Raw genomic sequence first — 25,787 nt, 5'->3', positions numbered from 1 at the left:
ATGTCACCTGTCTCATGCACACAGCTAAGTGTAACATGTATACACATCATGTAATTTAGCTATGTCACCTGTCTAATGCACACAGCTAGGTGTGACATTTATACACATCATGTAATTTAGCTATGTCACCTATCTCATGCACACAGCTAAGTGTAACATGTATACACATCATGTAATTTAGCTATGTTACCTGTCTCATGCACACAGCTAAGTGTGACATTTATATACATCATGTAATTTAGCTATGTCACCTATCTCATGCACACAGCTAAGTGTAACATTTATACACATCATTTAATTTAGCTATGTCACCTGTCTCATGCACACAGCTAAGTGTAAAATGTATACACATCATGTAATTTAGCTATGTCACCTATCTCATGCACACAGCTAAGTGTGACATTTATACACATCATGTAATTTAGCTATGTCACCTGTCTCATGCACACAGCTAAGTGTAACATGTATACACATCATGTAATTTAGCTATGTCACCTGTCTAATGCACACAGCTAGGTGTGACATTTATACACATCATGTAATTTAGCTATGTTACCTGTCTCATGCACACAGCTAAGTGTGACATTTATACACATCATGTAATTTAGTTATGTCACTTGTCTCTATCGCATGCACACAGCTAAGTGTGACATTTATACACATCATGTAATTTAGTTATGTCACCTATCTCATGCACACAGCTAAGTGTGACATTTATACACATCATGTAATTTAGCTATGTCACCTATCTCATGCACACAGCTAAGTGTGACATTTATACACATTATGTAATTTAGCTATGTCACCTGTCTCATGCACACAGCTAAGTGTAACATTTATACACATCATGTAATTTAGCTATGTCACCTGTCTAATGCACACAGCTAAGTGTGACATTTATACACATCATTTAATTTAGCTATGTCACCTGTCTCATGCACACAGCTAAGTGTGACATTTATACACATCATGTAATTTAGCTATGTCACCTGTCTAATGCACACAGCTAAGTGTGACATTTATACACATCATGTAATTTAGCTATGTCACCTATCTCATGCACACAGCTAAGTGTGACATTTATATACATCATGTAATTTAGCTATGTCACCTGTCTCATGCACACAGCTAAGTGTGACATTTATACACATCATTTAATTTATCTATGTCACCTGTCTCATGCACACAGCTAAGTGTGACATTTATACACATCATTTAATTTAGCTATGTCACCTGTCTCATGCACACAGCTAAGTGTGACATTTATACACATCATTTAATTTAGCTATGTCACCTATCTCATGCACACAGCTAAGTGTGACATTTATACACATCATGTAATTTAGCTATGTCACCTGTCTCATGCACACAGCTAAGTGAAACATTTATACACATCATGTAATTTAGCTATGTCACTTGTCTTCCTCTCATGCACACAGCTAAGTGTGACATTTATACACATCATGTAATTTAGCTATGTCACCTATCTCATGCACACAGCTTAGTGTGACATTTATACACATCATGTAATTTAGCTATGTCACCTGTCTCTTGCACACAGCTAAGTGTGACATTTATATACATCATGTAATTTAGCAATGTCACCTGTCTCTATCGCATGCACACAGCTAAGTGTCACATTTATACACATCATGTAATTTAGCAATATCACCTGTCTCCATCTCATGCACACAGCTAAGTGTAACATTTATACACATCATGGGCTCCATTACATATGCAGAGTCGCCCGCAAAAGCCGGCGACACCAGATTTTACGCGATTTTGGTATTACATATACGGCATAGCATACAAGTTACGCGCGTATTTCTCACCCTTTGGCCGTATTTTTTTTAACCATAGACTAACATAGAACAGACGCGCAATTTGGTATCCAATATACAGTGTAAGGACTTACGCGCGCAGAATTCAGAGAATCTACTCCATTCTTATCTCACCACAAATTGCAGGCGCAGGAACCCTTGCACTGACTAAAAAAGCAACGTAACTCCCTGGAAGCCTTAACAAACACATACATTTAAGCAGCATCTCAAGGTTAAAGGGACAGTATACTATGATATTGTTTTTTTAAGATTTATTTGTGTATTTGAAATAGTTTGAAGCCACAACATAATCAAATGGATTGAGCTTGTAAGTACTTTATCACATTGTGGACATATACTTGCTTATTTACTTTAAATTTCTTCTCAAAACAATACTTGGAGGAGAGAACAATGGGAAATCATAATTGTATTACCTTCAACTCTTTATATATGGGTTTATATATGAATTTTGAATAGCGTAATTACGTGTCACATTTTTTTTTTTTTTAAAGTTTTATTGATGTGAAACAAAGATACAAATACCCGTGTTCTGGGTGTTAAAGACACTTTCATACATATGTTTCGAAAATAAGTACATGACATTCACATCTAGATATAACTATGTCATTCTTCATGGCAGAAGTCAAGAATGAAATTCCAAATATATAACAATTTTTCCATTTTTGAGCGATTTAGGATATAGAAATGGGGGTATATTTCTTATATTATGTGTGGGGGGATGGGTGAGGTGGGGATTTAGGGTAAGAAGTTAGCAGTTACCTAAGGATGGTGGAAAAGAGGGAAAGAGAAGAAGGGGGAGAGAAGAACAGAAAAAAAAACCCACCATATATTTAATTAAATAAATACGGGCTTAAGTATAGTCTAAGTGTAGTTTGGGAGCAAATCTGCGCTTTGTATGATTATCATATTGTATAATTTGGAGATTAAGTGCCTAGGGGCTGTGTCAGCAGTGCAAAGTTTCTTGAATGCGGTAAGTGCTCTACCTAGGTCCTGTTTGTGTTTGGAGATAAAATTTATCAATTGGTTATAGTGCAACCATGAGGTGAATATCGGGGGTTGAAGATTTGACAGCTTGTTCTGGGGGACAACCCTTCCTCTCTCTACTACTCCATATATGGAACCCTCTTTTAACTTATAAGGTTTGCTTGTACGGTAACCTAGCTTGTGGTAAGGGAGTTCTGGATTTTCTGTATTGGTGTTAAGGGTGAGTGTGTCGTGGAGATGTGTGTTGAGGTACCTAAAGTCAAGTCCCAGTTGCGTAGTGATTCTTCTATGAGGTGGTAGTCAGAAACTGCTTTGGGACGGGTGGTTGAATGCAGCCAAGCCAAGGACCCTATGTTTTTCATTTTAAGGATCTGCCTAGCAAGAGTGACCCATGCTTTGTGTTCTATGTTTTGTGCCCATTCTACAATCCTTTGTAGCCCTATTGCTCTCCTGTAAGAGGCGATGTCTGGCAAGCCCAATCCACCCCTGTCTCTTGGGAGATACATAATACGCTTTGATACTCTGGGTTTAACATCAGCCCATATAAATTTTTCAATCAGTTGCTGCAAATGAGTTATATATTCCCTGAGGAGTGCAATCGGTAAAGCTTGTAGGACATATAAGATTTGAGGCAAAATGTTCATCTTAATAATACATATTTTCCCCAGCCATGAGGTGTGTTTTTTCTTCCAAGAAGAAAGGTCTGCAGCAATATCTCTTTTAAGGGGGGCATAATTGTATTTGAAAAGGTCTGAGGGGTCGGAGGTTAAGTAAATGCCAAGGTATTTTAGCTTGTGTTTTGCGATCGTGATGTTGTGTATTTGTTGTAGGGATTGTATTCATTTTGGTCAAGTATTTATATTTAGTAATTCTGATTTGGATAAATTAAGGAGAAAGTTAGAAACCTTACCGTATGCCTGGAGTTTGCAAAGTCGCTCAGGAATAGAATGCTCTGCATTGGTTAGGGTATATAAGACATCGTCAGTGCCTGTTTGTATTCTGTTTTTTCTACGCTTATACCAGAGATGTTGGGGTTCACTCTAACCTTATGGGCTAAGACCTCTATTGATATGGCAAAAAGCAATGGGGACAGGGGACACCCCTGTCTTGTGCCATTGCTAATGAGAAAAGTCTCTGACAGAGTTCCATTGATCCTAATTCTAGCGTTGGGGTTCGAGTATAAAGCGAACACTGTATTTGTGAAGGCATTCCCAAAACCCATCTTCTCTAAGACCCGATGTAAAATAGCCAGTCAACCCTATCAAATGCCTTCTCCGCATCGGTGGAGAAGAGCACTAAGGGGGTACCTGAAACCCTGGCATGAGTGATTAGTTGAGTTATTTTGTTGGTGTTGTCTCTGGCCTCGCGTCCCGGGACAAAACCCACTTGGTCGTTGCTTATCAGGTCTAGCAAATACTTGTTCAATCTATTCGCTAATATTTTTGCTAGTAATTTCATGTCTGTATTAATTAGGGATATGGGCCTATAGTTGCCGGGGGAGTTAGCTACTTTTCCTGGTTTGGGGATAACCGTGATGTGTGCCTAAAAGGATATCGGATAAGTTTGGGTTATCTCTAAGATCATTAAATAGGTTCAATATTGGTCCCGCTATGGTATCTTTGAATTTCTTATAATATACAGATGTAAACCCATCAGGGCCTGGGCTTTTACCGCTCGGGAGGTCTTTAACCGCATTGTATAGTTCTTCGGCTGTTATTGGGGAATCTAGGAAGTCAGTTGCTTCTTGTGTTAGTGAGGGGAGGTCGGTGGACTGTAAATAGGAGTTGATCATTGTGTCCTGGTAGGCTGTAGTGTCTCTTCGAGAGGACACGTCTCAACAGTCTTGAATGTTATATAAGGCATGATAGAATTGATGAAACTCTGAGGCTATTTGCGCACTACTACGGAGAGTATGCCCATCTTTAGATTTTAAGGAATGTATGTAGGATCGAATTTGGTTTTTTTTAAGAGACCTGGCTAGAATTTTACCCGGTTTGTTTCCTCCCTCATAATAAAACTGTTTCAGGTAGAGGGCTTTTTTTTGTGTGACTCAATAAGGTATTTTTGGAGTTCTAGTTTCACGAACTTAAGCTGGGATTTGGTTTCAGTACACGAGGGGTTTGACTAATGTTTAGTTTCAAGGGAGCTAATCTTGGTTAGTAGTCCTCTATATTTTTCTCTGTTTTGCTTATTAAGAAGTGCCTTGTGTCTTATTAAGGCCCCGCGAATTACACTTTTATGTGCTTCCCATATAATTGCTTTGGACGATTCGGGAAAGGTATTCAGTTCGAAATAATCTTTTAGGATCTTTTGTATGTCATTAAAAATTAAGGGGTTTTCGAGGATAGTGTCATCAAGCCTCCAACATTGTTTAGTAATCGGAATGTCCGGCCATAGGATCGAGCATGAGACCGGGGCATGGTCTGACCATGTGATATGACCTATCTTGCTTTGATGTGTGGCTGTAAGGCCGCATGAGTCAGTATATATGTAATCGATCCTAGAGTAACTGTTGTGGAGGATGGAGTAGAAAGAGTAGTCTCTTGTGTTAGGATGTTGTGAACGCCAAACATCATGTAGGGCCAAATCCTTAAGAGTCTTGTTTACCTGTGTGATAGTGGAGCTAGGTGTGCAGGAAACCCCCCTTGAGGAGTCCAGAGCTGAATTAGAGACTAAGTAAAAGTCACCTGCTAGGAATGTTATCCTCCTAGAGTGTTCTAATAATAGGTCAGATATTTTCCTAATAAAGGTCTCTTGGCCCTGGCTGGGTGAGTATATAGTGGCTAAAGTGATGTAGTTGCCAAAAAGAGTGCCTACAATTATTAAGTAGCGCCCCTCTGGGTCTTTCTCAATATGTGTCATTTGGAAAGGGATTGCTCTGTGGAATAAGACTTCAACACCCCCCCGTTTAGATTGACCTGACGCAAAGTATGCCATAGGGTAAGAGGGGTTGTGCCATTTAGGTTCCTTCTCTTTTTTGTAGTGTGTCTCCTGCACTAGTATAATGTGGCTGTGCAATTTGTTTAATTCCTTGAAGGCGATAGAGCGTTTACCAGGGTCGTTGAGGCCCTTGGCATTAATGGTGGTAAGATTAATAGAATGGTCGAGAAATTCACTAGATTTAGTTTGAATAGCCATTTTAAAAAAAAACAAACATAATTTATGCTTACCTGATAAATTTATTTCTCTTGTGGTGTATCCAGTCCACGGATCATCCATTACTTGTGGGATATTCTCCTTCCCAACAGAAAGTTGCAAGAGGATCACCCACAGCAGAGCTGCTATATAGCTCCTCCCCTAACTTCCATATCCAGTCATTCGACCGAAACTAGCCGAGAAAGGAGAAACCATAGGGTTCAGTGGTGACTGTAGTTTAAAATTTAGACCTGCCTTAAAAGGACAGGGCGGGCCATGGACTGGATACACCACAAGAGAAATAAATTTATCAGGTAAGCATAAATTATGTTTTCTCTTGTTAGGTGTATCCAGTCCACGGATCATCCATTACTTGTGGGTAACTGAGTAACTGTTGTGGAGGATGGAGTAGAAAGAGTAGTCTCTTGTGTTAGGGTGTTGTGAACGCCAAACATCATGTAGGGCCAAATCCTTAAGAGTCTTGTTTACCTGTGTGATAGTGGAGCTAGGTGTGCAGGAAACCCCCCTTGAGGAGTCCAGAGCTGAATTAGAGACTAAGTAAAAGTCACCTGCTAGGAATGTTATCCTCCTAGAGTGTTCTAATAATAGGTCAGATATTTTCCTAATAAAGGTCTCTTGGCCCTGGCTGGGTGAGTATATAGTGGCTAAAGTGATGTAGTTGCAAAAAGAGTGCCTACAATTATTAAGTAGCGCCCCTCTGGGTCTTTCTCAATATGTGTCATTTGGAAAGGGATTGCTCTGTGGAATAAGACTTCAACACCCCCCCGTTTAGATTGACCTGACGCAAAGTATGCCATAGGGTAAGAGGGGTTGTGCCATTTAGGTTCCTTCTCTTTTTTGTAGTGTGTCTCCTGCACTAGTATAATGTGGCTGTGCAATTTGTTTAATTCCTTGAAGGCCATAGAGCGTTTACCAGGGTCGTTGAGGCCCTTGGCATTAATGGTGGTAAGATTAATAGAATGGTCGAGAAATTTACTAGATTTAGTTTGAATAGCCATTTAAAAAAAAACCCCATAATTTATGCTTACCTGATAAATTTATTTCTCTTGTGGTGTATCCAGTCCACGGATCATCCATTACTTGTGGGATATTCTCCTTCCCAACAGGAAGTTGCAAGAGGATCACCCACAGCAGAGCTGCTATATAGCTCCTCCCCTAACTTCCATATCCAGTCATTCGACCGAAACTAGCCGAGAAAGGAGAAACCATAGGGTTCAGTGGTGACTGTAGTTTAAAATTTAGACCTGCCTTAAAAGGACAGGGCGGGCCGTGGACTGGATACACCACAAGAGAAATAAATTTATCAGGTAAGCATAAATTATGTTTTCTCTTGTTAGGTGTATCCAGTCCACGGATCATCCATTACTTGTGGGATACCAATACCAAAGCTAAAGTACACGGATGAAGGGAGGGACAGGGCAGGTACTTAAATGGAAGGGACCACTGCCTGTAGAACCTTTCTCCCAAAAATAGCCTCCGAAGAAGCAAAAGTATCAAATTTGTAAAATTTTGAAAAGGTATGAAGCGAAGACCAAGTCGCCGCTTTGCAAATCTGTTCAACAGAAGCCTCATTTTTAAAGGCCCAGGTGGAAGCCACAGCTCTAGTAGAATGAGCTGTAATCATTTCAGGGGGCTGCTGTCCAGCAGTCTCATAGGCTAAGCGAATTACGCTCCGAAGCCAAAAAGAAAGAGAGGTTGCCGAAGCCTTTTGACCTCTCCTCTGTCCAGAGTAAACAACAAACAGGAAGATGTTTGACGAAAATCTTTAGTCGCTTGTAAGTAAAACTTTAAAGCACGGACTACGTCCAAATTATGTAAAAGACGTTCCTTCTTTGAAGAAGGATTAGGACACAATGATGGAACAACAATCTCTTGATTGATATTCTTGTTGGAAACTACCTTAGGTAAAAACCCAGGTTTTGTACGCAGAACTACTTTATCTGTATGGAAAATCAGATAAGGAGAATCACATTGTAAAGCTGATAACTCAGAGACTCTACGAGCCGAGGAAATAGCCATCAAAAACAGAACTTTCCAAGATAAAATTTTGATATCAATGGAATGAAGGGGTTCAAACGGAACTCCTTGAAGAACCTTAAGAACCAAGTTTAAGCTCCATGGAGGAGCAACAGATTTAAACACAGGCTTAATTCTAACCAAAGCCTGACAAAATGCCTGAACGTCTGGAACCTCTGCCAGACGCTTGTGCAAAAGGATAGACAGAGCAGAAATCTGTCCCTTTAAAGAACTAGATGATAATCCTTTATCCAAACCCTCTTGGAGAAAGGACAATATCCTAGGAATCCTAACCTTACTCCATGAGTAATTCTTGTATTCACACCAATGAAGATATTTGCGCCATATCTTATGGTAGATTTTCCTGGTTACAGGCTTTCGTGCCTGTATTAAGGTATCAATGACTGACTCGGAGAAGCCACGCCTTGAAAAAATCAAGCGTTCAATCTCCAGGCAGTCGGTCTCAGAGAAATTAGATTTGGATGATTGAAAGGACCTTGTAGTAGAAAGTCTTGTCTCACAGGCAGAGGCCAAGGTGGAAAGGATGACATGTCCACCAGGTCTGCATACCAGGTCCTGCGTGGCCACACAGGCGCGATCAAGATCACCGATGCTCTCTCCTGTTTGATTTTGGCAATCAGTCGAGGGAGCAGAGGAAATGGTGGAAACACATAAGCCAGGTTGAAGAACCACGGTGCTGCTAGAGCATCTATCAGCGTCGCTTCTGGGTCCCTGGACCTGGATCCGTAACAAGGAAGCTTGGCCTTCTGGCAAGACGCCATGAGATCCAATTCTGGTGTGCCCCAACGATGAACCAATTGAGCAAACACCTCCGGATGGAGTTCCCACTCCCCCGGATGAAAAGTCTGACGACTTAGAAAATCCGCCTCCCAGGTCTCTACACTTGGGATATGGTTCGCTGATAGATGGCAAGAGTGAGTCTCTGCCCAGCGAATTATCTTGGAGACTTCTAACATCGCTAGGGAGCTCCTGGTCCCCCCTTGATGGTTGATGTAAGCCACAGTCGTGATGTTGTCCGACTGAAATCTGATGAACCTCAGGGTTGCTAACTGAGGCCAAGCTAGAAGAGCAGTGAATATTGCTCTTAACTCCAGAATATTTATTGGGAGGAGTTTCTCCTCCTGAGTCCACGATCCCTGAGCCTTCAGGGAATTCCAGACTGCACCCCAACCTAGAAGGCTGGCATCTGTTGTTACAATTGTCCAATCTGGCCTGCGAAAGGTCATACCTTTGGACAGATGGACCCGAGATAGCCACCAGAGAAGAGAATCTCTGGTCTCTTGATCCAGATTTAGCAGAGGGGACAAATCTGTGTAATCCCCATTCCACTGACTGAGCATGCATAATTGCAGCGGTCTGAGATGTATGCGCCCAAATGGCACTATGTCCATCGCTACTACCATTAAGCAGATCACTTCCATGCACTGAGCCACCGAAGGGGCGCGGAATGTAGTGAAGAACACGGCAGGAATTTAGAAGCTTTGATAACACGGACTCCGTCAGGTAAATTTTCATTTCTACAGAATCTATCAGAGTTTCTAGGAAGGAAACCCTTGTGAGGGGTGATAGAGAACTCTTTCCCTCGTTCACTTTCCACCCATGCGACCTCAGAAATGCCAACACTATGTCCGTATGAGATTTGGCAATTTGGAAGTTTGACGCCTGTATCAGGATGTCGTCTAGATAAGGGGCCACTGCTATGCCCCGTGGTCTTAGGACCGCCAGAAGAGACCCCAGAACCTTTGTAAAATTTTTTGGGGCTGAAGCTAACCCGAAGGGAAGAGCCACAAACTGGTAATGCCTGTCTAGAAAGGCAAACCTTAGGAACCGATGATGATCTTTGTGAATCGGTATGTGAAGGTAAGCATCCTTCAAATCCACTGTGGTCATGTACTGACCCTCCTGGATCATAGGTAGGATTATCCGAATAGTTTCCATTTTGAACGATGGAACTCTGAGGAATTTGTTTAAGATCTTTAGATCCAAAATTGGTCTGAAGGTTCCCTCTTTTTTGGGAACCACAAACAGATTTGAATAAAATCCCTGTCCTTGTTCCATCTGTGGAACTGGATGGATCACTCCCATTATTAGGAGGTCTTGCACACAGCGTAAGAATGCCTCTTTCTTTATCTGGTTTACAGATAATCTCGAAAGGTGAAATCTCCCTTGTGGGGGGGAATCTTTGAAGTCCAGAAGATATCCCTGAGATATGATCTCCAACGCCCAGGGATCCTGAACATCTCTTGCCCACGCCTGGGCGAAGAGAGAAAGTCTGCCCCCTACTAGATCCATTGCCGGATAGGGGGCCGTTCCTTCATGCTGTCTTAGAGGCAGCAGCAGGCTTTCTGGCCTGCTTGCCTTTGCTCCAGGCCTGGTTAGATTTCCAAGCCGGCTTGGATTGCGCAAAAGTTCCCTCTTGTTTTGTAGCAGAGGAAGTGAATGCTGCACCTGCCTTGAAGTTTAGAAAGGCATGAAAATTAGACTGTTTGGCCCTTGATTTGGCCCTGTCCTGAGGAAGGGTATGACCCTTACCTCCAGTAATGTCAGCAATAATTTCCTTCAAACCAGGCCCGAATAGGGTCTGCCCCTTGAAAGGAATGTTAAGTAATTTAGACTTTGAAGTCACGTCAGCTGACCAAGATTTAAGCCATAGCGCCCTACGCGCCTGGATGGCGAATCCAGAATTCTTAGCCGTTAGTTTAGTCAAATGACCAATGGCATCAGAAACAAAAGAATTAGCTAGCGTAAGTGTTCTAAGCTTGTCAAGTATTTCAGTCAATGGAGTAGCTGTCTGAAAGGCCTCTTCCAGAGACTCAAACCAGAACGCCGCAGCAGCAGTGACAGGAGCAATGCATGCAAGGGGCTGCAGGATAAAACCTTGTTGAATAAACATTTTCTTAAGGTAACCTTCTAATTTTTTATCCATTGGATCTGAAAAAGCACAACTGTCCTCGACAGGGATAGTGGTACGCTTTGCTAAAGTAGAAACTGCTCCCTCCACCTTAGGGACCGTCTGCCATAAGTCCCGTGTGGTGGCGTCTATTGGAAACATTTTTCTAAAAATAGGAGGGGGGGAAAACGGCACACCGGGTCTGTCCCACTCCTTAGTAATAATTTCTGTAAACCTTTTAGGTATTGGAAAAACGTCAGTACACACCGGCACCGCATAGTATTTATCCAGTCTTCACAATTTCTCTGGCACTGCAATTGTGTCACAGTCATTCAGAGCAGCTAAAACCTCTCCAAGCAACACCCGGAGGTTCTCAAGCTTAAATTTAAAAGTAGACATATCTGAATCAGGTTTCCCCGAGTCAGAGACGTCACCCACAGACTGAAGCTCTTCCTCAGCTTCTGCATATTGTGACGCAGTATCAGACATGGGCCTTAAAACATCTGCACGCTCTGTATTACGTCTAACCCCAGAGCTATCGCGCTTTCCTCTGAATTCAGGCAGTCTGGCTAATACTGCTGACAGGGTATTATCCATGATTGCCGCCATGTCCTGCAAAGTAATCGCTATGGGCGTCTTTGATGTACTTGGCGCCATTTTAGCGTGAGTCCCTTGAGCGGGAGTCAAAGGGTCCGACACGTGGGGAGAGTTAGTCAGCATAACTTCCCCCTCGTCAGAATCCACTGGTGATAATTCTTTTAAAGATAACAGCTGATCTTTATTGTTTAAAGTGAAATCAATACATTTAGTACACATTCTCCTATGGGGTTCCACCATGGCTTTTAAACATAATGAACAAGGAGTTTCCTCTATGTCAGACATGTTTATACAGACTAGCAATGAGACTAGCAAGCTTGGAAAACACTTTAAATCAAGTTAACAAGCAATATAAAAAAACGTTACTGTGCCTTTAAGAGAAACAAATTTTGCCAAAATTTGAAATAACAGTGAAAAAAGGCAGTTAAACTAACAACATTTTTACAGTGTATGTAACAAGTTAGCAGAGCATTGCACCCACTTGCAAATGGATGATTAACCCCTTAATACAAAAAACAGATTAACAAAATGAAAAATATGCTTTTTAAACAGTCATAACAACTGCCACAACTCCTACTTTTGAAGCCTTTTGAGCCCTTCAGAGATGTCCTATAGCATGCAGGGGACTGCTGAGGGAAGCTGAATGTCACAGTTTGTAATTTTAACTGCACCAACTGTAACTTTTATACTATAACAGTGGAAAGCCTCAGGAAACTGTTTCTAGGCAAAAATAAAGCCAGCCATGTGGAAAAAACTAGGCCCCAATAAGTTTTATCACCAAAGCATATATAAAAACATGCCAGCAAACGTTTTATATTGCACATTAATCAGAGTATATACCTCTGATAGCAAGCCTGATACTAGTCGCTATTAAATCACTGTATTTAGGCTTTAACTTACATTAATCCGGTATCAGCAGCATTTTCTAGCAAATTCCATCCCTAGAAAAACTTAACTGCACATACCTTATTGCAGGATACCCTGCACGCCATTCTCCCTCTGAAGTTACCTCACTCCTCAGACATATGTGAGAATAGCAGTGGATCTTAGTTACTTCTGCTAAGATCATAGAAAAACGCAGGCAGATTCTTCTTCTAAATGCTGCCTGAGATAAAATAGTACACTCCGGTACCATTTAAAAACAATAAACTTTTGATTGAAGAAAAAACTAACTTTATTTTACCACTTTCCTCTTACTACCTCCAGCTATGTTGAGAGCTTGCAAGAGAATGACTGGATATGGCAGTTAGGGGAGGAGCTATATAGCAGCTCTGCTGTGGGTGATCCTCTTGCAACTTCCTGTTGGGAAGGAGAATATCCCACAAGTAATGGATGATCCGTGGACTGGATACACATAACAAGAGAAAATGGGAATGAAGTAGGAGTAAAGCTAGCAAAATTATTTAAGAAGTTGGAATGAAGGGGAAAATAGAAGAGGGTAAAGAGGAAGATCTCAATAGGGACTTTGTTGAAAAATTAGATAGTTAACAAATAAACAGTAACAATAAGAGAAACTTACTATGTCCTATTGAAGACAATAACCAACAAATACAGAAATAGAATACAAACAATGAGGGAAAAAGCCCCTCAACTGACGTGAGTTATATTAATAAACATGTATTTTTAGCACCTTAAAATTAGTAAAGCAACCAGGAGTAAACTAGAGATGAGGGGATCAATTAATTAAAAATACAACTATGTTAATTCCAGCCTGTGCGTGTCAGTGCTTCATCGAAAAACCTCTATGAGGCTATATAACTAGAAAGGTTGTTATAAAGAGGCTAGAAGAATATACAGAAACTGTAATATCGGTGGGATAATTCTTTCTAGATTCCTGCAGTGTGAATAAGGCCCTAGGGCATGTTTTCAAGGATCTGATTTCTTACAAAAATGGGATTAAGCAGCCCATTCCTTGTCTGCCATGGCTCACACACTAACAGAGAAGTCACACAATAAATGCCCTGAAAGGGTACTTAAACTTCATAACAAGAAAATTTGTCATAAAAAAGGCTGAAGGAATATACTTGAACTATAATATCAGTGGGGAGATTCTATCTAGATAACTGCAGTGTCAATTAGGCTCTGAGATGAAGGTGTGTCATCGTGAGCCTGGTTTCTTGCATAAGTGGAGTTAAGCTGCACTCCCTATCCTCTAGGGCTCTAACCCCGACAGGGAGGTCACTCTGTAAATGCCCCGACAGGCAACAGTTTGACAATTTAACCCCAACAGAGAAAAGAAAAACACAGAACAAAAACAGTTTCAACACAATGACTCAGAATCACATTTTTGCAATGTATGTCAAACTAGTTATTCTTCGACCTCCTGGCCAGGAGTGAAGGAGAGAGAAAGTCTATGATCTAGAAGTTATTCTGTGTTGCAGACTATTAAACAGTGAACAAGTCAGAACAGTACATTACCCATTATTCTCCTCGAGGGTCTGGTCGCCCGAAGAGCTCGAGGGGGGAGCTGCAATCTCCCGCCTCGATCCGCCGGGGGCAGGGGCCTGGATCGATAACTGTTCAAAAAGGACCCTTTCTTCCATGCCAGGCCTGAAAATGGATGTTTTGTTATTGTGGTTGGCTATAATAGAAACCGGGAAGCCCCACCTATATTGGATATTGTAACTCCGCAGGACAGATGTGATATGGCCTAAGTCTCTTCTTTTCTGAAGGGTCAAAGGCGATAAGTCGGTGAAGATCTGTATCTCCTCGCCGGCATGGGTGATGGGATGTTTTTTCCGGGCTCCTTGAAGTATAATTTCCTTGTCCTTGTAACTGAGGAACCTTACAATGATATCCCTCGGGGGTGCCTTGTTCAGTGGTTTGGGCCTAAGAGCCCTTTCTATGGGTATATCTGGGGATGAAGGAGTCTCCTTTTTGATCCTGAACAGGGCCTGAAGGTAGCCCTCTATATTCTGCGGGGCTACAGCCTCTGAAACCCCACGGAAGCGCAAGTTGTTTCTGCGCCCTCTATTGTCTATGTCCTCAAGTTTGTCATTTACATATTGCAGGTTATCTGCCTGGCTCTGTAGGTCCACAGTGTGTTGGTGTAAAGAGGTTGTGTTATCTTTAGTAGTCTTTTCCACCGTTAGAATCCTTGTCTCAAGTGCTGATAAATCTTTCCTAAGATCGCCAAAGAGGCTTCTCATTTCGCACATAACACCTTTAATATATTCCTTGGAGGAGAGGTGAAGGATGTCCTCCTTGGTGACAAAGTGAGAATGGCTGGTGTCAGTGTGAGGCGGGTCAGGGCCTTGGCTGATATTTGCCCCTGCCATATCTTCGCCACTAGCTTCCATAGCAAAGTCTATTGGTTTTAGGTATTGGTTAATAGACCTAGTAGGAGCAGACTTTTCCGCCCTATTTCCTCTTTTGTTGGACACACCCCTGTGTTTGTGGAAGCGGGGAGTAAAAAGGGTCAGTGTATGGGAACCTGCTTGATTAGCAGATCTGAGTATATACAGTATGAACTATTCCAGTGACCTTAGGCCCAGGGAGAGATGGTATGGGCTATTTCACTTGAAGGGGGCCTATGTGGGGTAGATGTGAGAAAGAATAAGGGTGTTGGAGAACGGAGGCTAGGCCTCCTATATGGCTTATATGTGCTTAACTGTATGGCCTGTTAAATCACTAGCCAGGCATCCCAACCAACCTCACTATACAACTCTGTGCAATTTCACGTACAGGGGTCTTCTTGTTATGGATCTTATTGAAGTGAAGTGGCAGCTCCTGAAATGCACTGTGCGAGAGGTGCGTTATACAGCGTTCTACTTTTTTGAGGAAGTCTCTTAATATGGGGCAGTTAGTCTTTCTACAGAATGATCTTTCCTCCTGCACAGTATACATGTGATGGCAAAATATGGCTTACCCCTGATTATCGATCATCATCTGGGCTGCAATGTCACAATTCCCAGCGTGGTCTGCAGGGTCGTTTCGATAGAGAGCCGCCAAACTCCCCTCTGGGTATGTCCTCTTCTCGCTACTGTCGCCCCACGTGGAATGGCGGCTTGGCGCTAACCTCTTCTCTCTCTTCAATACAGAGCCGCAACGGAATCCCCCTCACAGCTGATCGGGCACCGGCAGTAAGGTAGATAGGCGTGGGGACAGTGTTCTTAGTCGGGTCAGCAGCGGTGGGTAAGTCCAGACTCTTCCTTTGTGTCTCCTCGGCGCTTAGAGTTATCTGTTCAGGTTGATTGAGCGGCGCATCGGCCTGACTGCTTATACCTCGCCAATGCAGATGTGGTTGTCTGTGCTACCTCTCAGCTGTGATCCTCCAGCCAGCCCAGTCTGAGTTTTATTAGTGAATAACACACATTAGGTTGTCCCGGTCACTGCTGTCTGCAGAAAAAAATAAGGTTTAGTGCTAAATAAAAGCTAGATTGTCAGTTATGGTTGCTGGAGCCCTGCTTGTGTGCGACCATCTACCAGCGTGGTCAGGCTCCGCCCCCCTCGTGTCGCATTTTTATATGAAATCGCGGTTCATTTTTACGAGTGTTAGCCTAATTTGCATAAAACTACTCTATATTGACCCTTTCCGTGGATAAAATACTGGCGTAAGTTACTTGCGATGACTAAAATGTGTATTTGCACACATTTCAGAAGATCGCCAGTTTGTTCTACTTACACCACTTTAGTATCTAACGGCGCAGTATATGTAATACCCCGATGTGCGAGGTGAAATTACGGGAGGCGCGGGTTCCCACGCTTGCGCCGAAACCTGCGCCGTATATGTGATCGCGCCCCATGTAATTTAGCTATGTCACTTGTCTTCATCTCATGCACACAGCTAAGTGTGACATTTATACACATCATGTAATTTAGCTATGTCACCTGTCTCATGCACACAGCTAAGTGTAACATGTATACACATCATGTAATTTAGCTATGTCACCTGTCTAATGCACACAGCTAGGTGTGACATTTATACACATCATGTAATTTAGCTATGTTACCTGTCTCATGCACACAGCTAAGTGTGACATTTATATACATCATGTAATTTAGCTATGTCACCTGTCTCATGCACACAGCTAAGTGTGACATTTATACACATCATGTAATTTAGTTATGTCACTTGTCTCATGCACACAGCTAAGTGTGACATTTATACACACCATGTAATTTAGCTATGTCACCTGTCTCATGCACACAGCTAAGTGTGACATTTATACACATCATGTAATTTAGCTATGTCACCTGTCTCATGCACACAGCTAAGTGTAACATTTATACACATCATGTAATTTAGCTATGTCACCTGTCTCATGCACACAGCTAAGTGTAACATTTATACACATCATGTAATTTAGCTATGTCACCTATCTCATGCACACAGCTAAGTGTGACATTTATACACATCATGTAATTTAGCTATGTCACCTGTCTCATGCACACAGCTAAGTGTAACATTTATACACATCATGTAATTTAGCTATGTCACCTGTCTCATGCACACAGCTAAGTGTGACATTTATATACATCATGTAATTTAGCTATGTCATCTGTCTCATGCACACAGCTAAGTGTAACATTTATACACATCATGTAATTTAGCAATGTCACCTGTCTCATGCACACAGCTAAGTGTAACATTTATACACATCATGTCATTTAGCAATGTCACCTGTCTCATGCACAGCTAAGTGTGACATTTATACACACCATGTAATTTAGCTATGTCACCTGTCTCATGCACACAGCTAAGTGTCACATTTATTCACATCATGTAATTTAGCTATGTCACCTGTCTCATGCACACAGCTAAGTGTAACATTTATATACATCATGTAATTTAGCTATGTCACCTGTCTCATGCACACAGCTAAGTGTGACATTTATATACATCATGTAATTTAGCTATGTCACCTGTCTCATGAACAGCTAAGTTTAACATTTATACACATCATGTAATTTAGCTATGTCACCTGTCTCATGCACACAGCTAAGTGTGACATTTATACACATCATGTAATTTAGCTATGTCACCTATCTCATGCACACAGCTAAGTGTGACATTTATACACATCATGTAATTTTGCTATGTCACCTATCTCATGCACACAGCTAAGTGTAACATTTATACACATCATGTAATTTAGCTATGTCACCTGTCTCATGCACACAGCTAAGTGTGACATTTATACACATCATGTAATTTAGCTATGTCACCTGTCTCATGCACACAGCTAAGTGTGACATTTATACACATCATGTAATTTAGCTATGTCACCTGTCTCATGCACACAGCTAAGTGTGACATTTATACACATCATGTAATATAGCAATGTCACCTGTCTCATGCACACAGCTAAGTGTAACATTTATACACATCATGTAATTTAGCAATGTCACCTGTCTCATGCACACAGCTAAGTGTGACATTTATACACATCATGTAATTTAGCAATGTCACCTGTCTCCATCTCATGCACACAGCTAAGTGTGACATTTATACACAATACTGATATATGCTGCAACACAAGAACAGAAATGTACTGTCAACAATATGTCCTAAGAAATGGTAAAGATTTGACACCTTTCTTCAATAAGACACAAATAAAAAATGACAAACTGATCTAACATAAATATGTGTTATTGTCGTTTTAGGTTTCCTCAGCCACCAAACAGTGGCACGAACAGCTGGAAATGTTCTGTTGAGACTGTCAGACAGCCTTATCCTACCACTTGGTGTGAAAGACTACGTAGAGACTCTAGAGCAATATTATAACACTGCAGAAAATAATTTTCGGGACAAACTCCAGCAGAACAAAATCTCTCTAGGTCTGAATATATCCTTGTTCGTACAGAGTTAACTGTATATGAAAAGTCTAATTTCGCACTATGTTGTTCACATAACTTTTTTTTATTATGTTATGCGGCATTGTACTCTTACTTTTTTTTTACTATGCATAGGAAATAGCAATATATACTGTATATGTATTTTTTTTTTTTTGCAGAGAAAGTCTTAATGGGATATGAAACCCAAAATTTTTCTTTCATGGGTCCCATAGAGCTTGTAATTTTCAACAACTTTCCAATTTACTTCTGTTATCTAAATTGCTTTGTTTTCTTTCAATCCTTTGTTGAAAGAATACCTAGGTAGACTCAGGAACTGGAAAGTTTCATGTCCCTTAAAAGTGATATAAAAACCCCAAAAAATTATTTTGTGATTCAGACAGAGCATTCCATTTAAAAAAAAAATTAAAAAAAATTCCAATTTACTTCTATTATCAAATTTGATCATTCTTTATAGAAGAGATACCTAGGGAGGTGTCTGGAGACGTACAATACCTAGCAGGAAACACTGCTGCCATCTAGTGCTCTTGCAAATGGATAACATTCTTGCAAAAAAAAACATTCTGCCATATAGTGCTCCAGAAATGTGCAGGGTCCTGGGCTCAGGTCCCTGCTTTTCAACAAAAGATTCCAAGAAAATATAGAAAATAGATAATAAAATAAATTAGTTATTAAAAATCACATCTGAATCATGAAAGAACAATTTTGGTTTTCAAATCCCTTTTAAAAGCAGTTTAATTTTTAGTTAAACCTAATATTACAGTATTGGTTTTGTACTTTTTTTATAATACTTACTGGCTACTAAGGACAACGGCTTCTACTTTACTGGTAGGGACGTGCCTTGATGATCTAAAACTCTTGACTCAGGTGAGATAAGCTAAAGCTCTCGGCTCAGGTGAGATAAACTAAAGCTTTCGGCTCAGGTGAGATTATCTAAAGCTCTCCACTTAAGTGAGATAATCTAAAGCTCTCGGCTCAGGTGAGATAATCTAAAGCTCTTGACTCAGGTGAGATGATCTAAAGCTCTCCGCTTAGGTGAGATGATCTAAAGCTCTCGGCTCAGGTGAGATGATCTAAAGCTCTCAGCTCAGGTGAGATGATCTAAACCTCTCTGCTCAGGTGAGATGATCTAAAGCTCTCTACTCAGGTGAGAAGATTGAAAGAAAGTGTCAGGGTGCCAGGAATCAGACTGAGACGAGAAGTGCAAAAATAATCACACCTTTATTAATAGCAAAAAATAATAAAAAGTCCACAAGTCAAATAACAAGCCAGGAGTCAAAACCAGAGCTGGTAGTCAGACGAGCCGAGTAAGGAGCCAAAGCGAATAGTCAGACGAGCTGGAATCAGCAACAAGGAAAACAGCAGAGTCAGGAACAAGCCAGGGATCAGGAACCAGGAAGGACGTCAGGCAGCCAGGTAATACACAGGAACTCTCACAAACAGGTCTGAGACAACGCAAAGGCAAAGCATACTGAACAGAGGCCCTTTAAATAATAAGTGATGACATCACAATTCTGAGACTGCATCCTGTCTCACACGGATGATGCATACCAGTCTGGCCATAAAAGGAAGTGCAGGAAATGAGCAGCATCCCCCACAATGCACCATAGTCAGGAAGAGAGGTGAGTAAAATGGCTGCCAGCAGCACATGGCAAACAAAACAGGGAAAAAACCCTGACCGAAAGTTAATCTAAAGCTCTTGGCTCAGGTGAGTTGATCTAAAGCTCGCTGCTTAGGTGAGATGATCTAAAGCTCTCAGCTCAGGTGAGATGATCTAAACCTCTCTGCTCAGGTAAGATGATCTAAAGCTCTCTACTCAGGTGAGATGATCTAAAGCTCTCTACTCAGGTGAGAAGATTGAAAGAAAGTTAATCTAAACTTCTTGGCTCAGGTGAGTTGATCTAAAGCTCGCCGCTTAGGTGAGATGATCTAAAGCTCTCAGCTCAAGTGAGATGATCTAAAGCTCTCTACTCAGGTGAGAAGATTGAAAGAAAGTTAATCTAAAGCTCTTGGCTCAGGTGAGTTGATCTAAAGCTTGCTGCTTAGGTGAGATGATCTAAAGCTCTCGGTTCAGGTGAGATGATCTAAAGCTCTCCGCTTAGGTGAGATGATCTAAAGCTCTAGGCTTAGGTGAGACGATCTAAAGCTCTTGGCTCAGGTGAGACGATCTAAAGCTTTCGGCTCAGGTGAGACGATCTAAAGCTCTCCATTCAAGTGATATGATCTAAAGCTCTCGGCTCAGGTGATATGATCTAAGGCTCTCGGCTCAGGTGATATGATCTAAGGCTCTCGGCTCAGGTGAGATGATCTAAAGCTCTTGGCTCAGGTGAGATGATCTAAAGCTTTTGACTCAGGTGATATGGTCTAAAGTTCTCAGCACAGGTAAGAAGATCGAAAGAAAGTTGATCTAAAGCTCTCAGCTCAGGTGATATGATCTAAAGCTCTCGGCTCAGGTGAGACGATCTAAAGGTCTCCACGTGACATGATATAATAAAGGTCTCTATTTAGGTTATATCACCTAAAGCTCTCGGCTCAGATGATATGATCTAAAGCTCTCAGCTCAGGTGATATGATCTAAAGCTCTCGGTTCAGGTGAGATGATCTAAAGCTCTCCGCTCAGGTGAGATGATCTAATGCTCTCCATTTAGGTTATATCACCTAAAGCTTGCCGCTCAGGTGATATGATCTAAAGCTCTTGGGTCAGGTGAGATGATCTAAAGCTCTTGGCTCAGGTGATATGATCTATAGCTCTCTGCTCAGGTGATATGATGTAAAGGTCTCTGCTCAGGTGAGATGATCTAAAGGTCTCCGCTCAGGTGAAATGATCTAAAGGTCTCCTCTCATGTGAGGTGATCTAAAGCTCTCTGTGAGAATAACGAAAGAAAGTTGATCTAAAGCTCTCTGTTCAGGTGAGATGATCTAAAGCTCTCTACTCAGGTGAGATGATCTAAAGCTCTCTACTCAGATGAGAAGATTGAAAGAAAGTTAATCTAAAGCTCTTGGCTCAGGTGAGTTGATCTAAAGCTCGCCGTTTAGGTGAGATGATCTAAAGCTCTCGGCTCAGGTGAGATGATCTAAAGCTCTCAGCTCAGGTGAGACGATCTAAACCTCTCTGCTCAGGTAAGATGATCTAAAGCTCTCTACTCAGGTGAGATGATCTAAAGCTCTTGGCTCAGGTGAAACGATCTAAAGCTTTCGGCTCAGTTGAGACGATCTAAAGCTCTCTTTTCAAGTGATATGATCTAAAGCTCTCGGCTCAGGTGATATGATCTAAAGCTCTCGGCTCAGGTGAGATGATCTAAAGCTCTTGGCTCAGGTGAGATGATCTAAAGCTTTTGACTCAGGTGATATAGTCTAAAGTTCTCAGCACAGGTAAGAAGATTGAAAGAAAGTTGAACTAAAGCTCTCGACTCAGGTGATATGATCTAAAGCTCTCAGCTCAGGTGATATGATCTAAAGCTCTCGGCTCAGGTGAGATGATCTAAAGGTCTCCACTCAGGTGACATGATATAATAAAGGTCTCTATTTAGGTTATATCACCTAAAGCTCTCGGCTCAGATGATATGATCTCAAGCTCTCAGCTCAGGTGATATGATCTAAAGCTCTCGGCTCAGGTGAGATGATCTAAAGCTCTCCGCTCAGGTGAGATGATCTAATGCTCTCCGTTTAGGTTATTTCACCTAAAGCTTGCCGCTCAGGTGATATAATCTAAAGCTCTTGGGTCAGGTGAGATGATCTAAAGCTCTTGGCTCAGGTGATATGATCTATAGCTCTCTGCTCAGGTGATATGATCTAAAGCTCTCGACTCAGGTGATATGATCTAAAGCTCACAGCTCAGGTGATATGATCTAAAGCTCTCGGCTCAGGTGAGATGATCTAAAGTTCTCCACTCAGGTGACATGATATAAAGGTTTCCATTTAGGTTATATCACCTAAACCTCTCGGCTCAGATGATATGATCTAACGCTCTCAGCTCTGGTGGAATTATCTAAAGCTCTTGGCTCAGGTGAGATGATCTAAAGCTCTCCGTTTAGGTTATATCATCTAAAGCTTGACGCTCAGGTGATATGATCTAAAGCTCTTGGGTCAGGTGAGATGATCTAAAGCTTTTGGCTCAGGTGATATGATCTAAAGCTCTCTGTTTAGGTTATATCATCTAAAGCTTGCTGCTCAGGTTATATGATCTAAAGCTCTTGGGTCAGGTGAGATGATCTAAAGCTCTTGGCTCAGGTGATATGATCTAAAGGTCTCCGCTCAGGTGATATGATCTAAAGCTCTCTGCTCAGGTGAGATGATCTAAAGGTCTCCGCTCAGGTGAGATGATCTAAAGGTCTCCACTCAGGTGAGGTGATCTAAAGCTCTCAGTGAGAATATCGAAAGAAAGTTGATCTAAAGCTCTTGACTCAGGTGAGATAATCTAAAGCTCTCTACTCAGGTGAGAAGATTGAAAGAAAGTTAATCTAAAGCTCTTGGCTCAGGTGAGTTGATCTAAAGCTTGCCGCTTAGGTGAAATGATCTAAAGCTCTCGGTTCAGGTGAGATGATCTAAAGCTTTCAGCTCAGGTGAGATGATCTAAAGCTCTCAGCTCAGGTGAGATGATCTAAACCTCTCTGCTCAGGTGAGATGATCTAAAGCTCTCTACTCAGGTGAGAAGATTGAAAGAAAGTTAATCTAAAGCTCTTGGCTCAGGTGAGTTGATCTTAAGCTCATCGCTTAGGTGAGATGATCTAAAGCTCTTAGCTCAGGTGAGACGATCTAAAGCTTTCAGCTCAGGTGAGATGATCTAAAGCTCTCCATTCAAGTGATATGATCTAAAGCTGTTGGCTCAGATGATATGATCTAACGCTCTCAGCTCTGGTGAAATTATCTAAAGCTCTTGGCTCAGGTGAGATGATCTAAAGCTCTCCGTTTAGGTTATATCATCTAAAGCTTGACGCTCAGGTGATATGATCTAAAGCTCTTGGGTCAGGTGAGATGATCTAAAGCTTTTGGCTTAGGTGATATGATCTAAAGTTCTCTGTTTAGGTTATATCATCTAAAGCTTGCTGCTCAGGTTATATGATCTAAAGCTCTTGGGTCAGGTGAGATGATCTAAAGCTCTTGGCTCAGGTGATATGATCTAAAGCTCTCTGCTCAGGTGAGATGATCTAAAGGTCTCCGCTCAGGTGAGATGATCTAAAGGTCTCCACTCAGGTGAGGTGATCTAAAGCTCTCAGTGAGAATATCGAAAGAAAGTTGATCTAAAGCTCTTGACTCAGGTGAGATAATCTAAAGCTCTCTACTCAGGTGAGAAGACTGAAAGAAAGTTAATCTAAAGCTCTTGGCTCAGGTGAGTTGATCTAAAGCTTGCCGCTTAGGTGAAATGATCTAAAGCTCTCGGTTCAGGTGAGATGATCTAAAGCTCTCAGCTCAGGTGAGATGATCTAAAGCTCTCAGCTCAGGTGAGATTATCTAAACCTCTCTGCTCAGGTGAGATGATCTAAAGCTCTCTACTCAGGTGAGAAGATTGAAAGAAAGTTAATCTAAAGCTCTTGGCTGAGGTGAGTTGATCTAAAGCTCATTGCTTAGGTGAGATGATCTAAAGCTCTTAGCTCAGGTGAGACGATCTAAAGCTTTCGGCTCAGGTGAGACGATCTAAAGCTCTCCATTCAAGTGATATGATCTAAAGCTGTTGGCTCAGGTGATATGATCTAAAGCTCTCGGCTCAGGTGAGATGATCTAAAGCTTTTGACTCAGGTGATATGGTCTAAAGTTCTCAGCACAGGTAAGACGATCGAAAGAAAGTTGATTCAAAGCTCTTGACTCAGGTGATATGATCTAAAGCTCTCAGCTCAGGTGATATGATCTAAAGCTATCGGCTCAGGTGAGATGATCTAAATGTCTCCACTCAGGTGAGATGATCTAAAGCTCTCCGTTTAGGTTATATCACCTAAAGCTCGCTGCTCAGGTGATATGATCTAAAGCTCTTGGGTCAGGTGAGATGATCTAAAGCTCTTGGCTCAGGTGATATGATCAAAAGCTCTCTGCTCAGGTGATATGATCTAAAGCTCTCGGCTCAGGTGAGATGTTCTTGGCTTAGGTTATATCACCTAAAGCTCTCCTCTCAGATGATATGATCTAAAGCTCTCAGCTCAGGTGACATGATCTAAATCTCTCGGCTCAGGTGAGATATTCTAAAGCTCTCCGCTCAGGTGAGAGGATCTAAAGCTCTCCGTTTAGGTTATATCACCTAAAGCTCGCCGCTCAGGTGATATGATCTAAAGCTCTTGGGTCAGGTGAGATGATCTAAAGCTCTTGACTCAGGTGATATGATCAAAAGCTCTCTGCTCAGGTGATATGATCTAAAGGTCTCTGATCAGGTAAGATGATCTAAAGGTCTCCGCTCAGGTGAGATGATCTAAAGGTCTCCACTCAGGTGAGGTGATCTAAAGCTCTCCGTGAGATTATAGAAAGAAAGTTGATCTAAAGTTCTTGACTCAGGTGAATTGATCTAAAGCTTTCTGTTCAGGTGAGATGATCTAAAGCTTTCATCTCAGGTGAGATGATCTAAAGCTCTCAGCTCAGGTGAGATGATCTAAAGGTCTCCACTCAGGTGAGTTGATATAAAGGTCTCTGTTCAGGTTAGATGATCTAAAGCTCTCCGTTTAGGTTATATCACCTAAAGCTCGCTGCTCAGATGATATGATCTAAAGCTCTTGGGTCAGGTGAGATGATCTAAAGCTCTTGACTCAGGTGATATGATCAAAAGCTCTCTGCTCAGGTGATATGATCTAAAGGTCTCTGCTCAGGTGAGATGATCTAAAGGTCTCTGCTCAGGTGAGATGATCTAAAGGTCTCCACTCAGGTGAGGTGATCTAAAGCTCTCTGTGAGATTATCAAAAGAAAGTTCTTGACTCAGGTGAGATGATCTAAAGCTTTCTGTTCAGGTGAGATGATCTAAAGCTTTCATCTCAGGTGAGATGATCTAAAGCTCTCAGCTCAGGTGAGATGATCTAAAGGTCTCCACTCAGGTGAGATGATATAAAGGTCTCTGCTCAGGTGAGACGATCTAAAGCTCTCCATTTAGGTTTTATCACCTAAAGCTCTCGGCTCAGATGATATAATCTAAAGCTCTCAGCTCAGATGATATGATCTAAAGCTCTTGGCTCAGGTGAGATGATCTAAAGCTCTTGGCTCATGTGAGATGATCTAAAGCTTTCTATTCAAGTGATATGATCTAAAGCTCTCGGCTCAGGTGAAATGATCTAAAGCTCTCGGCTCAGGTGAGATGATCTAAAGCTCTTGGCTCAGGTGAGATGATCTAAAGCTTTTGACTCAGGTGATATGGTCTAAAGTTCTCAGTACAGGTAAGAAGATTGAAAGAAAGTTAATCTAAAGCTCTTGGCTCAGGTAAGTTGATCTAAAGTTCTCAGCTCAGGTGAGATGATCTAAAGCTCTCAGCTCAGGTGAGATGATCTAAACCTCTCTGCTCAGGTGAGATGATCTTA

General features: G+C 41.6%; 1 protein-coding gene across 1 annotated transcript in view; it reads left to right on the top strand.

The window, feature by feature from the left end:
* Positions 1-25,787, top strand: part of LOC128655268 (aminopeptidase NAALADL1-like) — a 154,533-nt gene that overhangs the window by 100,666 nt on the left and 28,080 nt on the right. Inside the window, exon 16 of the mRNA XM_053708928.1 lies at positions 18,112-18,285. Coding sequence (XP_053564903.1) covers positions 18,112-18,285 — 174 coding nt within the window. The remainder of the gene's footprint in view (positions 1-18,111; positions 18,286-25,787) is intronic.

Source organism: Bombina bombina, chromosome 4 (genome assembly GCF_027579735.1).
Source record: "Bombina bombina isolate aBomBom1 chromosome 4, aBomBom1.pri, whole genome shotgun sequence".
Taxonomy (NCBI): domain Eukaryota; kingdom Metazoa; phylum Chordata; class Amphibia; order Anura; family Bombinatoridae; genus Bombina; species Bombina bombina.
Note: the sequence above shows the minus strand (reverse complement) of the source record. Positions and strands in the feature narration are given on the sequence as shown.